The sequence below is a fragment of the Chroicocephalus ridibundus genome, chromosome 3 (genome assembly GCF_963924245.1).
Source record: "Chroicocephalus ridibundus chromosome 3, bChrRid1.1, whole genome shotgun sequence".
NCBI classification, from domain to species: domain Eukaryota; kingdom Metazoa; phylum Chordata; class Aves; order Charadriiformes; family Laridae; genus Chroicocephalus; species Chroicocephalus ridibundus.
In genome coordinates, this window is record NC_086286.1 from 55,451,807 (window position 1) to 55,468,340 (window position 16,534).

Genomic DNA, 16,534 nt, shown 5'->3' on the forward strand with positions numbered 1-16,534 from the left:
GATGTCTTGGGAAAGGAAAAAGGCCAGTAAACTGGAGTACGACTTCGTTCTCTAGGGACTCATGTGCGACTGAAGTCCAGGGAAAGACTGCCCTTCTCTTCAGCGGGTGGCACATTACCCTGAAACCCAGCACTGCCCACACAGAAGGCAGGCAGCAGGGAAGCACCTTTAGCATTTTATTAATACTGCTTGAATTAGAGAGGCAATCGGAGACATCCACCAAGCTCTTTTAACACACAGAGAAAAACCTAGCAGCTCCAGCACCAGAAGACTCGCAGTCTAAAAACCACAAAGCTATCTCATTCCTTTCAAATGCCTCCATGAATTGACAGCAGATGTGAAAGAAACATACCTGTGACTTTCCTTTTAGTTAAAGATGACCTATAGACAGGTTGGCTCCGTCCTTGGGAGCTCCTTGATGGCAGTGAAACCACATGAACTGATTCAGAGGCTGCACATGCAGGGGAAAAAACAGAGGCTTTCCTGTAACCTTTTTTATTGCAAAAAAAAAAAAAAATCTGTCTTTTCAGGCAGAACTCTGTTTTATTCTTCTTGGAGATACAACACGAGAAACTTCCTTGAAAGGTAATTTATTTAGATACATAGCATCTATGCCAGAGAGTTCAATATGCATGCAGTAAGAACAGTAAAGTCGGTATTTTAGAAGCAGGAAAGCAAATTATTAACATGAAAAGACCATTACAAGAGTCCCACATTCCAGGCTTGAGTTCTTCTCCTGATAATCTGATAATTTAAAAAGCGTTTGTTCCCTTTCTTTAAAATAAAAAAAACCACCAACATAGCATAAAAGTATTGAAAACAAGAAGTAGATGCTGAAAACCACGTTATACGCTATTTCTCATCTAGATTAAGTTTGTTACCGAACCCCCAGTAAATCCGTGTACTGCCTGGACAGGCTCTCAACCTGCAGAGCCGTGGCACGTGCTGAGCATCAAACGAATGGGGAGTACGTGTCTCAACCCTGCCACCTCGGCACAGACGCCAGAGCAGCCCCTTCATGAGCAGTGCATAGAAAGATAAAAAACTGAAGGGATGCTAGAGAAGGGATGAGACAGAAGTAAGAGATTCCTGTTAGGAAAAGGTGGAATAACTGCTAAAGGTGACTGAGGAATTCTCTCTCTTTGGACAAACAGAGATAAAGGTGTGTGTTTAATACAAAAAACATAAAGCAGAAGGGGAAATAGACATTTGCTTTGCAAAGCCAGGAATTCTGGCAGCCACTTGTGATTTTGGAATCATCACCCACTTTGTAACCCAAGACCAGACCATCTGCGGGATGGGCGTCCAGCCTACAGGAGAGATTTTGACAGGAAGAAGCCTAACCTCGAGCAAACGCGCCCAAACAGCAAAGAGCTGCAAAAAGCTTGCAGGAAGAGGATCACAGTAAGGCTCCGGACTGCAGACCTCGTGCCCGCTCAGGAGAGAGGAGCTCAGGCAGCAGGACGGAGATGGGTCAGCCACAACACAGGCAAGTGACACAAATAGCGCAAAGGGAAACGCTCAGCCTCTGGGGAAATAAAACTGTGGCAAATCCCATTGCTACCGTTAGATGGGAAAACTTTTAAATCAAGGGCAGGTTATCTAGAGCACGAGTACAAAACATCACAGCATGGCAGGACAGGGAGCATGGAAGAGGCCAACATGGGCGTCTCAGGAGCCCTTAGCGATCAGGACCTCATGAAGGAACTGGAGAGAACATGGGCACACAACTGTATCATTGTAGTATGGAGCCCATGAAACAATTTTAATGGTAAGCGTGGATACATTTAATTCAAGCATTGATTTTTCCTCCATTGACCTGAAATAACATAGGGGCACAAAGTGTAAGAAGAGGACAAGGAGCAATGGATTTAAGAGTGGTCCCACCACATGCAAGGAGAATCTGAGCTAAGCCTCTTTTCCCCAGCGCTTCCCCCTGCTATTAATACAAAAAACTCACACATGGCGTCTATTTAACATGGAGTCAAGGTCTGCTGCAACTGTCTACCCTGGTCATCGTATTTTTCTGTTAAGAACATGTTACAGAATGCAATTATAGCAAGCATTTTCATTTAAATGAATAAGTCGTTTTGACGCTACACCACCAGGTGATCTGTGATCACCTAGCAGCCACAGGGGACTACAGAAGTGTGCTGGCTCAGGTAGATGCTGTCAGTGAAATCTGACTCACCTAGTTTTCTTGCTTCCTGGTTTTGTCGCTCTTGCAGCAGCGGAGCATAGCTCATCCTTCGGCTGCTCTCTCCATACCCACGGGGGTAACCTTGGGATCTGCTGCGTGGACTCCTGAAGCCTGCTCCATAAGGTGGCTTCCACCGAAAAGACAACTTGCCGTCTGGAGACTGGGCGCGCACTCTCAGAGGTCTGTTTGGCATGTCCTTCTCTTCAAAAAATAAGCAGATACACACACAAAATCCATCACCGTTATTATGAAGCATGTGACGTATAGCAGCCCACATATGTCTGTTGCAAGCACATCTATTAAATTACATGAGAATAAAGAGCATAATTTTATAGTTTTTTTAATTTTGCTATAAAACCCAACTGCAGTAGCAACAAGTTTTCCAAGAAGGATGTACAATACTCAATAGCATCTTTTCCCAGGCTCTTCAGACAGACTGGTACAAGACACCAAAAACAAAAACATATCGTAATACAAGAACTCCTGCCAGAAACAGGGGATGTCTTGTAGCTTTGATCTTTTCATTATTTTAAAAAAATGCCCTTTCCCTAGTTCAGGCACACCAGTACATTATTTTTTTGGCAAGTGACAATATTCAGTGCAAAATGAAGCACGGAACCGTTTCACTATTTTTAAACTTTCGTTTAGAAAGTAATCCACGTTACAAGCAGGTTCTCTTCTCCTAAACCCATCACTAATGGTTCTGCTCTCCAACCGCCTCATATTTAACAGGTTTGTTCTGCACGTGCTTCAACTCTTGACTTCCTAAACTCCCATTACATGATCCCTTGAGCATTCAGAGCTGTAACAGGTACCGTATGCGAGTCATTTATTTTTACATTTGCTGGCAAGTTTAGCAGCGCTCTTTAAGAAGTGATACTGATGCAAGGATTACTCAAGCAACCGGTCTGGTTGCTTTGAACAGCATCTCCGGTTTTGATGGCATTCTCCATTGCATATGACCAGCACCATGCTACTGCGCAGGCTGCAAGCAGAGCAGAGAGCAGGAAGAAAGTCCTCAGCCAGGGATGAGATTTCCTACACTTGTAGCAATTTTTTGCCTCTTATCTTTCATATTTTGCACTCAAAGCGGATCTCTCTCGGTCTCTTCTAGCGATGCCATCCCACCAAGCACAAGGTTGCGTGAACCTGCCAACACTGAGGTTACACGCTGTGTTTGAACCCTCTCACTTGCTGGCTGAGCCAGTCATTGCAATCACAGCAATGTCAAAAGAACAAGAGGCTGGGGCAGCAACAGCTGACAGAGACCTGGACAGACAACAAAAGATGATGCACGAAAGTACCCCCTGTCAGAGCAATAGTGAGATCCTCTTTCTAGCACCAGTTTAGGAGCTCATATCTATTTATGACAGCACTTAAATACGTCACTTAAAGTATGTATTGATGTCTGCATGTCCCTATATACACCAAAAGCAGGTCCTTTTCCTATATTTCTGCTCAGTGACACCTTCAATAACCAAACTGCTCAATGGTCTTGATCTGCTGACAAGTTTGCATCTTCTTACACACTCCCAACAAATGTTCTTCTATTAAATTACCCTTTGGAAGGGACCATAGCAACTCTCAAAGCTGTTTGCAGAGCTTCTCTTGAAATCCCTGTGAGAAATGCAAGTTTTCAGTGCTGATGTGGTGTATAACATATGCAGAGAACGGCACACTCCCAGGGAACTCTGCTTTTCTACTGAAACACTGGGCAGCAGCTCAGCACGGTAAACCTTGCCTTTTTATTTTGCATACAGAGAGACAGATCATCATTTTAAACACATGGACTTCAGCAGCTCCTGTCTTCTGGCTGCTCCTCACTACCCCAGCAAAACGAAGCAGCTATAAATCCAGATTAATCAGCCAATTAAGCTGGTTTTACAGACGCTTTGTGTTGCCAGAGCAGCGCATACTAGCTGGATCACAGCAGTGGATCTGGTCGTGTTTAACAAACAATAAATGCTTTTTGCTATACAATAAACATAGTTGCTTTCATGAGGGTCCCTGACCACTTTTCAAGGAACGTTCTCAGTTATGCACTCTATTGAAAAAAAAACCACCTGCTCCCACACGGTTTCTTTTTCTTGCTCTCCTGAGCAGTTGCTCAACACAGATTTCAAAAGCCCGTTAGTCACTGATCATGTAGGAGCACAGCCTTCATTCACAGCACCAGCGTGGAGAACTGAAAGAGGTCAAAATTCAAGTTGGAAGGGACCCCTGGAGGTCTCTTCTCAACATCCTGCTCAAAGACAAACTATCTCCAACACTGTGTGAGGCCAGCCCAGGTTTTCCCTAGCTCAATCTTCAAAACTTCCCAGGATGGAGATGGCACAGCTTCCCTGTGGACCTGCTCCAGTGCTGCACCAGCTGCCTAGGGTGAAAGCTTTTCCTAACGTCCAACCCAAACGTCCCGAAGAGCAACTTGTGACTCCCCCAGACACCTGCAGCTTGTCAGCCTGTGGTGCAAGCACACCATTTGGGTTTCCTCTCAGTGGCCCTGTGTGTCGAGAGCCCACTGGCCCAGGGTGGCCAGGAGGGATGCTGCAGCCCATCAGTTCTGCTCCCCCAGTCAAGGCCGCAGCTTCCATCTGGAATTAAAACAGAGAGTTGGAAGGGACTAAGCATACAAAAGGAACCAGCCAGTGAGCCATATTGAAACTATTTAAAACAAACGTGGCTTTAGGCAAAAAGAAGTATATTGACCCTAATGCTGAATGCAGGGGATCAGCTGAGATTTTAAAACCAGGGCTTTCTAAGACTTTAATTACTTTCCTCATAGTAGCACCACACTTTACTGCCCATTGTTCCCATTTCACTGGTTAGCTCCAGTTTCTATTTATCCTTGTCACAGTTTGACCAGTACAAATCCGAAGGCATCCAGGATGGTGCTATCAGAGAATGGTTTAAATAGCTTTGCTGGTAAATGCTGACCTGTCAAATCCAGTATTTTTGTGTGAAATATGTGCCGGGCTTGACAAGAAAGGCATTTCTCATTAAAACCAAAGAGCAGCAGAAGGAACTTGCCCACCTCACTGTAGCCCACAGCCCAGGAGCCACCAGGAATAAGGCTGAAGGCCCTGACCTGAACCACACAGAGGGAGAAGGTGAAGCTGGGCTCACGCCACCTTGTATGAGCACCTGTAGGGTTGTTGTCCCATTGGACTCAGGCACACTGTAGGGCCAGCGTTCCTCCCTGGTCAGGACATTTCCCACTCTTTAAGCCCCCCACAGGACAGCAAGTCACTGCCTCCTGCTGTCACAGCCCCCGTACCCAAGCACTCTCCTGCACTGGTCTCCTCTTCTCGAGTTGGCTCCAGGAAATAGCCTGGACTTCCACAGGGAGGATAACCCTGGGACCATGGACTCTGAGCAAAGCTCACTGTGTCCTCAGGACCAAAGTTTGGTCCTGTTGGCCAGGCTCCTTCATCTTAAAACAAAAAAACAAACAAACAAAAAAACAACAAAAAACCCCAGACCAAAAACATTGTCCTAAACAAGCTACAGTCATCAGGACAGGCGAGAGGAGGAAGAAATGAATCCAGTACATCATTTAAACCATTCAGTCCCCAAAGTAGCCCCTTCCTGTGAGGACACTGAACTTCCCAGGAACCATAGTCTTGAACAGCTCACAGCTAATGAAAAAGGAATTAGATGATGCTGTCACCACAGGTCAAGCACTATAAAGACGCATCCCATGACCTTCCGACATCCCTAGGATCCCATTCACTGCATGTCTAGGTGCTTGATAGGAACCTGGAGATAGCAAGATCTGAACCTGCACAAAAGACTAGGCAGTGGATTTTTTTGACATGCTGGGCTAAAGGAAGCAAAACTTTTTGAAAAATCAAGGCATCGTTTCAATCCTAGACCAAGGGAGACAAGAACGGGTCCAAGAAAAGGGATGTGGAGAGAAGGAGTTGAAACAGGGGAGATAAAAGTCAGTGAAATAACTGCTATAATAATATTAAAGGTGACACGGAAATAGGAACACACATGGAAATCTGATGCAGACAGGGAAGAAACAGTGCTGAAACTGAGAAAAGGGTAAGAGTGAAGTAGCGTGGCTGGAAATGAGGAAAGGACTAGACAAAGCTGTAGCCACTGGATGCTGGGCTTCAACCACCTTCAACAGGACCTTGCACAAATCCTTCAGCCTCCTCCAAACAGATCAATGTGACAATAAAAATTACCTCACTTATGCACAAATATCTACCAGGTATACAAGTACACCGATCTCAGCAACAGCTGTACAGAGATCTGTAAATAAAACATCATTGCCCCAGAGGGAGAAAAGACACATCGGATTCTATCTGGGAGTTTGCACTCCCAGTGACACAGGAAGTGGTAGATTTACCAACAGGACGAAGCACAAACAGAAACCCCAACATCTTGCTCGCTACCCGGCATAACACAACCCCATGCCACAGGATGGATACCTTGCACTGCTCCTCACTCCCAGCATCAATACCACAGCCCCATCCAGGCCAGCTGAGTCCAACCCAGATAAACAGGCATCCAGAAACGGACCAAGACACCAGCCGCTTTTAGGGACCCTGAGCAGTGGGGAGCATTTCCACCACTTCCCCGGGCTGCAGTCTGATCCTGCCGGGCATCTCTCCCTACCTTCTACAATGGTCTAAACGTGGGCAAGCTGCCTGAATCCTCAGCGGAACATGGTCCTAACAGGTCCCAAGACAAGAGTTTGGATCAGCATGAAAGCTGCATAGCTGACAACTACTACAGTGCCTGTGGTTCCTCCTATCAGAGCCAGTAGATATGACCTTTATGAAAGCGTACAGCACTGCAGCTGCCTGTTCCCCATTTAACACCTACTCTGGCACACCAGGAGCTCAACTGAATTTCAGCAAACTCTGGACGAGGTCCCAAATCAGTAGCAATGAAAAAGCTAAGTCTTCGGATGCGTTCACTCCCAGCCCCTGTTTTTTCTAATAAATTTTGGGAACAGCTACCACGTGCTTGATTGAACTGAAGGTTGATTCTTCCCCATCTTCCCACTATTTTCCCCGGTAAATATCACTAAGTTTTTTTTCACTTTTGGTTCCAAAACTGATTTAACAGTTTTCTGTACCTCTGCTCTGGCCAAACTAAATCAACTGGTAAACATCTTCAGGCTTCATCTAAACAGCTACCTGCAATTACCATACAATCAAATCCTTTTCTGTGTATGTTCTGGAAAATGAGAGAGAGTCACTCCCTTGTGCTGTCTTCAGTGTAGAAATCCAACATTACCTACAGCTGCAGGAATTTGTGTATAGTATCTTGGCCCCCAAAATGCAGGGCTGACTAAAGCCTCAGTATTGACTTTTCGCAGTTGAAATGTCCACGAATATTGCCAAAGTTTCTGTGCGTGTCAGGACTGCGGGTGAACATTTTACACATGATGTAAGCCCAGAGCATGAGGTCTAAGCTGAGGGTAAAACATCCTCTAAACAACCACACAAGGAGGCAGCTTGCACTTGCCAAATCACACAGATTCTTCGGAGGGCCTCATCAATTATCTAGCAAAGGAAAACACAAAATAGCTCCAGAAGAAAAGGGAAGTACTGACCCCTAGTAAGCAATCTGTAAGTGTGAGGAAAAATATCCCATGGAACTCAAACCTACTAAGATATAAGTGCAAAAAAGTAGCTGAAATACGAGGTCACAAAAAATCAGCCACTTCAATTTACCACCACAAGTATAGGTACAAAATGTTTGCTTTTGCCTTCCCTAGTCAGAAAAAACTTTTCTGCATTTTCCTTCTATGTGCCATCACTCCAGGACTGGAAAACTGGACCTATAAAATGTGTTCTGCTGCAGAGAGGGCACATATTTGGCACAGTCATATAGTCTATAAACATCTACCAACCTCTCTTTTCACTTCAGGCAGAAGTTTGGGAAGCTAAGCACAGTGACCCAGCCATCACAGCTTAAAGAGAGAAGTTGTAGCTGCTTAGACATAACAAACTCATCAGAAAGTGATCAAATGCCTCTATTAGAAAAGGTCAAAAATGCCAGCTGGGAAATGAAATCCTGTCATGGGCAACTTGACCAAAAAACATCACAGTCTACACTGCAATAGCAAACTGATGGGATTTTTTGATTATTTTCTTTTGTTGGGGGAGGGATATTTTGGATTTTTCTTAGTATTTTTATTTTAAAAATTAAGTTCTAAGCATCAAATGAGACTGATTCACTCTAAACCCTGGATTTGAGACTACCACTCCTCTACTAGACAAAACAGTATGGAAGAATAAACGAAATGTGCCAAACTGCTCAGTTCATTCACTCTCCTCAAACAGTAGATCCTTCTCCTAAGAGGTCTTTAACTGCTCCCTAACCACAATCAATTGTCCTCTGAGATAATAATCTTGCACTACTGCCAATTCACAAGAGCAACCCAGTTTCAGAGCTGAACAGCTCAGTTTACGAATGTTTCCCTCCCAAAATCCACCACCAGGGCTAGAAAAATGCCTCAGCCAGCTGTGGTTCCCAGATCTCTGAGCTACTTCTTTGAGATAAAACACTCCTGTACACAATGCACTCTCGTAAGTGTCTGAGCCCTACCACCACAGAGGTATCAGCTGAACTTGAAGCAACAAATGATAGTGGATATGTGAACAGAAAAAAAGAGACGCTACATTTTGATTCTTCAGCTGGCATCTCTAAAAGCAATTCCATTCGTGAAGTAAGACTCTTTGTAAAACATCCACGCTCCTAAAACCCATTGCGGTGGCCTGTCGTAAATGCAACTGCTTGAGTGGTGATGCTCAAGTTCATAGCACATGTGGCAAACACATCCTAGGGCACCTCTACAATTGCCCCGTTTGGCAACTTGTGAAACCAAGACAGGAATCTGCCCAGGGGTGCAGAAAGACTGAGGGACGCCAGCCCCACAGGAGGTACCAGGGAAGCCAGGGAAGGAAGCCCCCTGCTCAGGAGGCAGTGTTTGTGCATCAAGGGCTGTGCCATGGCCAGCCCTTTGCCAGGAAAAAGAGTTTATGGATTTCAAAAATATTTTGCAACATGATCATCCAAGCCTTCTTCATGTCCGCAATGGGAGTTGTTTTCCACATGATGCTCCACATGATCTTCCAGCAGGTAAATCACTTTATGCACTGGCTTTAATTGGGACAATTCCAATACACCATTTTACTTTTTCACGTGCTTTGAAATAGATTATGAACAGAGCACATTTGAAAAAGGAAAAAGTACAGCTTTACTAGCAGAGCCCAGGTGTCTAAAGCTCTGTAGTCCTTTGTGCAACTCAATGCTTTCAATACGATTATTCATGAACAGCAAAAGAAAAATAGCTTTTTACTATCACTGAGAGGCACAAGGGAAAGAGAAAATCCCACCTTTCTCATCCAACAATCCACACAGGGGCGGCTGCTTTGCTCCTCGCCTTCACATATTCTCCCTGTTACCTATCTCCATACAACTATCCCAAAGCCACACCAGCGGAAAAGTGAAGAAGAAAGAGGACAGACAAAATATTACGGGAAGATACTTGTTTTCCACCCAAAAATTAACTCACCGTGTCATTTTGGCAAAGTACTACAGTTTTTTTAGCTTTGGTTTTTTTTTTTTTAGGTTGATGGCTTGATCCAAGCTGCATTGAGAAAATGGGAGCAATTCCACCAGCTTCAACGAGGGCTGGATCAAGGCCATCCTGAGAAGAGTTCACTCTGCAAAGATATTTCCTGCAGTCGGTGAGCCAGCTCAAACAGTGCTGATGTGGCCCTCTAAATCGAGATGTGCTGACTGCTCTAACTCCAGAAGACTCCAGGCTCGATGATTTACTTCAAACCAGACGTGGCACAGAGCATAGCGCTAAAATCTAGAGGGGCTCTTTGTAGCATTGCGGCAGTTAACACATGTAAAAGAGCAAGTATATGATCAGAGAAAGCAGGTCTGAAATGGGAAACAAACCCAGACTCAGGCTTACCAGGTTGGTAGGTCCCCCAGCGTTTTAAAAGGCACTGTCAACCTTGTCCCTATGTGGGCTGATCAACTTTTTTTAATGCCACTAATTTATACACTCAGCATCAGATCTCCTCCTGGAAATAAGCCAATCAGTTAAAGCAGCGGAGACAAGTGACACATAAATCCTTTGTTTCTCGCAGGGAAAAAAAAAAAATGCTCAGCACATTTCCACACACTCCTGCTTGGCGCAGAAAGCAGGGACTGGAACGCTTTAGTTCCTGCAAAGCACAATGGAAAGTGTGCCATAATTCACCGGGCTCCAGCCAGGAGTTTTGGGCAGAGGACCAGTATCCAATGGTAATGCCTGATTTAAGCAAAGCGATTCATTATACATCTGTAGAGGAGTTACCTGGCATCCAGAGGACATTCTTTAAATTGACAGCGTTAACAGAAGTTTCCAGTGCTCCCTTTGAAGAGCCCTCTGAACGCTAAGTACAGTAGGACTAGGGCATTTTCCAAACTCAACAACGTATTTCTACATGTTTAATGTATCTATTATGACTTAAGAACAACCGACAGTGAGTTATTGAAGGCTTCACGTTCTCCTGCTGACGTCCGTGCACAGATTTCCTTCTGTGTCAGTGCCCTTTGAAGGAAGCCCGCCGGGCCCGGGCTACCCTCCTTTCCCATGCCCACTGCCTTTGGACATCTCCTGTACAGGCTTCTCCAGTGACCAAACCACCATGATGGTAAAAACCCCCAGCAACCCCAAAGGGGCAGTGGCAGTACACTGCAGTTGTGGCTCTGGTCTGCAAGCGGCCACCTGGGGTGTTGTCCAGCACCCGCCTCTTCACTGAGTTGGAAGAAAGGTGGTAGTGGAGGGACATAACCTTTGTGGGCTCCTTGAGGGAACAGAGCCGACAAAGCCAGCTGGCATAGGTGCTGCGATGCATTGACTGTGGCCGACCTCACCACTGGGCTGAACCATGGGATTAAGAAACACTTCTGCCACAGGGGCAGGAGGGCAAAAGGGCTGCAACCATTTTATTTCAAAATCACAGATTCCTTTCTCATACCCCAGCGCCGGTCATTACCTCCATTCGTCCCATGCATGGCAGAGCAATCGCATTCAAAGTCAAAACTAGTCGGTGTCCTCCTCTGCAAGCTTCACAGCTCCATTGTCAAATACATGCCCTAAAACAAGATGTTCTCCTAATGGCTCGACATCAGTAAGCTTGGAGGACAAGGCAGAAGACCTGCGAGCGGTATGGCTTTGTGGGACGCTACAGCATCTGTACAAACAACAGCTTCATCCCTGCCTTTCCTGATGAATCCAAAACAATAGATGTACATACTTTTACTATGATAGCATCTGACAGCAAAAATCATTCCAAATACTACTCCAGACCATGAAAAAGAGCCTGGTAGCTGGTCCATAAATCGTAACTATTTAACAGTTCCCCTCAACTGACTTTTTCCTTAACTAACTGACGACATAAACAGGCTCCCACAAGCTCCGCTGCAGAAACAGCGCGGGGCTGCTCCCTCTGATGCAGGCAGAGGACTCGATGCTCCCAGCTCCTTTGGGACAGACTACTGTGGGGACAAGACTGCAACTGTAACTTCGAGTTTCCTGAATTTCTATTGTTTAAGACTTTTAATACTAACATTCGTGAAAAAATAAGATATACATAAAATAGTAAAGACATTCTAGTAATATGTATGTGCTTGCATGCTTAACATTTCCCTGTGGTTATATATACATGGATATAAAACACAGATATATATGACTCACAGATGAAATTTAGAACACACAACACATTAGAAAAATCAAAAAAAGACACCACAATAGTAAACACAAAATGGAGAATATCAGACAAAGCAGTAGTATTCAAGACAAGGATCCAACGGTTGTAGTTTCTTGCAGATTAACCAAAATAACAGTGCAATGTCATCCAAAAAAAATCAATATAATTCTGGCTGGATCATTTGGAGATTATTCTACACTACTGTGCCGTAAAAACTCAGTGCTGTAAGAACTGTGTCCCATAGCCAGTCACTTTGTTTTAAGAAAGACACAGGCCCACCGAGGAAAGTCAGGAGGAGAGTTATAAACACGGTGAGAGATCTAGAAAACACGACCTTGGCGCTAGAAGAAAGGAGAAACATCACAGCACCCAGGGACTGAGGCACTATGGGCTGTCTCTGAAAACGTAATGCCAAATGGGTCCTGGAGTTATAATTTTAAAAAAGGAAGCTTTTTTTTCAACCTTTCCCTTTCCACACTCTTCAAGAGATGCTATAGCGAGCTATGCCTTAAGAAAAGCCCCTTTGATTTATTTTACATAATTGTGTCACTACCGGATGTAGTTTTCATTTATGATCATCACTTGGAGACTGGCGTTTGTCTCACGGGCACTTAAAAATATCCCTCACCGCATGCATTTGAGTTCTTTGATTCAAGACTTCTTCCAAAGCTCTTTGGTGCACTCCCAGCCTTGGTAGGGCAGCACCCTCTGTCTCCAGCTTATTTTGAAACCTAGTCCCACTCTGGAGGGAGAGGGGGAGGCAGCAAGTCATTGCTCCTTCAGGTCCATCGAGCCAACAAAAAAACCCCACCCTGACAGTCCAGAAGAATTGAGCAGGAGGGTCACAAGCTCTCCTGGCTGCACGGCTCTGGCCCCCAGGGCTCCCTGCTGCCACCCACACAAAGCGCACGGCCCGGGCTCCAAAACACATGGTTTACATCAGGCCACTGTTTCAGTTCCTGGAGAACTACAGCCCGCTGTTCAACTCAGCAGCCACTTCTGGGAGAATAAAACATGAAATCCAACACCAGGCCTCCTGAAAACTTCCAAGCATAAGGCACTGAGATGGAGATGGCTAGACATAGCACAGACTGTAAAATCAGGTACGGTATGTAGAGCTGTAACCCTTCTACAATAAAAATCTTCAATTGCTAAGAGAAAATGGGGTGACATTTAGTGAAGAATGTACTTTTTATGTCATAAAAACTTTAATTATTCTCCACTCCCTAATAAACAAAAAATGGAAAAAGCTGAACATTTGGCAGACCCATTTCAGAAGTGTTTTTAAAACCAGCTACTTCAAAAGCAGCATTGGAAGGTGGCTTTTAAACCTGCCACTCGAACTACCCCTTTGTTTAGATACATCTCCTCCACCTGGCTGTCTGATATTAACTCATGTTGGTATTATTCTATGTTTTTCTTGATAGAACTCCTCTTTCTAATTTTGCTTCGGGATTCTCTTCAACGCATCTTTCAAGGTCATAATATTATTAGCTTGCTTACGTTTGAAGTACTCGAAGTTCTTCATCTGGCAAAACCAGTTTTATTTCTGGTGTACTGTTCTCTTTGACTTTGCTTAACCATATCGGCCAGAGATCCTGCCAGAACAACTGACAATGTAAGGATTTGGCTTCCCACGCAGGACAGAGCCACAACTCTGACTCCTTCTATTCCTCAAGAGTCCAGCAAACAGTTGCAGGATGAGAGCACAGCTGGATTAGGTGGCACCATCAGCAGAATTAGGCTTAAAGCCTTTAAGTTTTTGATAACAAATAAAAGTCAAATCTATAATATTTGAGTGAGTTTCCATTGTATATGCGGGTATCCTTTAAATCTTTGTTTACTGACTTGAAGTCTAACCTTTTCTGGGCTTGAAAACAGAACAGTGTAAGGAGGGACTGGACCTCTGTGGTACTCCAGATTTGACCCAAAGCTCCCTGGCTTCAGTAGGAACCTCTCCTTTACCCTACCTGTCAATGGAAATTTGGTTTGCAGGAAGGGGGACTCACTGATTTAACAGAAAAACAAGTTTATAGCAAAGCTGACCTATTTCTTTTACACCATCCATATGACAAAAAGGAACGGCATGAGCTGTCAACGGGCCTGATAAAGCCATCGATCCCAACCGGTTCCTCCATGTACATCCATTCAGTCCCTCATCCTCAGGAAGGAGGGAATATTAGTGCTTCTCCCCCGAGATGCACCTGAGGTTTCCCGGTGCTGACACTGCACCGCCCTGCAGGACTCCTGGCTGTCTCAGCCGGCGGCTCCCGTGACGCTCAGACCCTTCCTAGTGGGCAAGAAACTCACATTCCTTGGCTTTGGTGGATATCCAACTGCAGAAATAGCACAAATATCAACTTACAACATTTTAAGCCCTCTTTCTGAGACAAATCAGAGCCTAAGGGTGCTTTAAGTGCTGAAGTCTGAATTTAATCTGACTGCAATCACAAACATGACAAAAGCACAGGATAAAGTTAACTGAGTGTGTTTTCCTCTTGATAATCCTTATATAGGCTGTTCTCTAGCTCCAGTTAGAAGTTCGGTAATGGGAAGGAAACCTGCCTGAGAAAATCAGAACGTGAAGCCACACCAAGCAACTCATGCTGCAGCCTCCACATGGTTTTCACTTCCAATTTGTTCTTGTTTTCATATTTGCATTCTTTATTTACTCAAAAATGAGGTAACTTCTGTGTTTCTGACAGTCAAAAATGAAGCATACAATACCTCAAAACCCTGTCAGGAAAGTAAACAGCAGACGTAACATTGCCACAAATTTCGGTTAGTCTCCTCTCTAAAATCAGGGTCACCTGACTCATACTGCTTTTTTATGCGTATTTTGCTGTCAAATCAGGCACTGCCCATAGAAGAGAACAGATGGACACCAGAGAAGAGAAATCCACTGTGTTGAATGCAGTGATGAATACTTGGAAGCCACATCTTTCCTGGGATGTCCCTTACTTCCACCTGCATGCGTGGACTATCCTTATGCACATCTCAGAGCCACCTATACAAAGCCTGGGGTCTTTAACTGCATTGGCCCTGGATGCACGGTTTACTTGGTGTTAAAGCATCCCATTGGTATCACAAGAAATAACACTTTCCTTAGTGGAGAGATAGCGGCTTGAAGCCCACTTCGTATTTCTCTCTCTGAATGCAGGAGAAGGCAGGAGAAGAAACGACCCCCTGTGAGACTCCCAAGGCAGCAGCATCCCCCTGAGCGACTCCTCAGGGCAGACCCCAGGGCACACACACACGAGAGTATCTTCCTGCATGGGCAGGATCCATCTGCCACTGGTGCCCAGGGCAAGTCCATGGGTTTCAGTGGGCCCTTTCACTGCAAGCTCCTGGGAAGCAGGGCTCCCCTTCGCCCTCCGCTGCCTCAGTCTGCTGCTTGTCCTCAAAACAGTTCAAAGGCTGTCAGGGGCATGGGGCTACTGTAAGTTGCCCCTGGAGCTCAGGCAGGATTTTGGCTGCACAGCCCGTGATGTGCAGCAACACTCTCGTTCTCCTCTAACCATCTGGCAAATTTGTCCATGATAACTGGAAAAGAAGGCATGAAGATGGTGCAAAGCTTGCACCAGGATGGCTTTTATCCCTCCTGTAAGACAGACTGACTCCCACATTGACAGCTGACACTTCTGAGCCATAATCTCTCCACATGTTTCTACAGGAAAGGACTCACCCCTAGTACAAATGCACATGGTGAAATCCACCATGGCGGTAAGAAGAAATGACATCACCTGCTAGCACTGCTCCATTTATCTGAAATTTCCAATGGTTTCATCCTGAAAACATTAAATAAAACAAAGAATTTACTCAGACTGACTTAATCTCAGTGGCTTTCTCATATGTTGTGAAGATGCCATCGAGGAAAAGCTTTGTTTAGAGATTTCCACACAAGTAAACATATGCAGAGCTTTCTTTAAGTTGAAGATGAAAACAACACTTCTCCACCCACAGCTGATGCCCACACAGGTATGGCTAGATAGGAAGGGTGACCCAGGTCTGTGCAGGATCACAAGCCCATGGATGACCTTCTCTCCAGTACTGACTCCAGCATGGAGCTTGCATGATGTCACGGTGCCTGGCCTAGACATGGGACCTGGGTCTGGGAGTCACCGCATTGCAGCCTACCCAGATTTATCCTCACCCCTGTACGGACGGCTTGCAGGTGAACCAGCCCATTCCCCTCTAGGTGGGCCTCCAATGCTGTCCACAGGCAAGGTAGTAAAAAAGAGAGAGTATTGTTTCTGGGCTGTCATGCATCCCCTCCATCACCACTCCCCCTGCCCGCGTCCCAGCAGCCTGAGCTAACTTTGAAGTGGGCTGGCAGGGGACACCAGTCAGAGTGAGCGCGTGCGCTCCCGAGCCAACCCTGGTCCTGCTCCCTGCAGGTATGGCCATAGATCTCCAGGGCGGAAAATACACCTACTAAAATTGCACTGCTCGTTAGGAGGCTAACTAAACCGTGGCAGCATCTTTATGCTGTGCACCTTGATTGCTTGTTATGAACCTAAATCTTCACTCCATTGCTCTGCTTTCACGTCAGTGCAATCTTACAAAAACCCATGGCGCATTACAGAGGCAGTCGAGT

At 45.3% G+C, this 16,534-nt stretch overlaps 1 protein-coding gene across 1 annotated transcript in view; it reads right to left on the reverse strand.

Moving 5' to 3' along the window:
* FNDC1 (fibronectin type III domain containing 1) overlaps positions 1-16,534 on the reverse strand; it is a 72,076-nt gene that overhangs the window by 42,605 nt on the left and 12,937 nt on the right. The window contains exons 2-3 of the mRNA XM_063329224.1: positions 2,192-2,401; positions 353-451 (exon numbers count right to left, since the gene is read on the reverse strand). Of these exons, the coding sequence (XP_063185294.1) occupies positions 353-451; positions 2,192-2,401 (309 nt within the window). The remainder of the gene's footprint in view (positions 1-352; positions 452-2,191; positions 2,402-16,534) is intronic.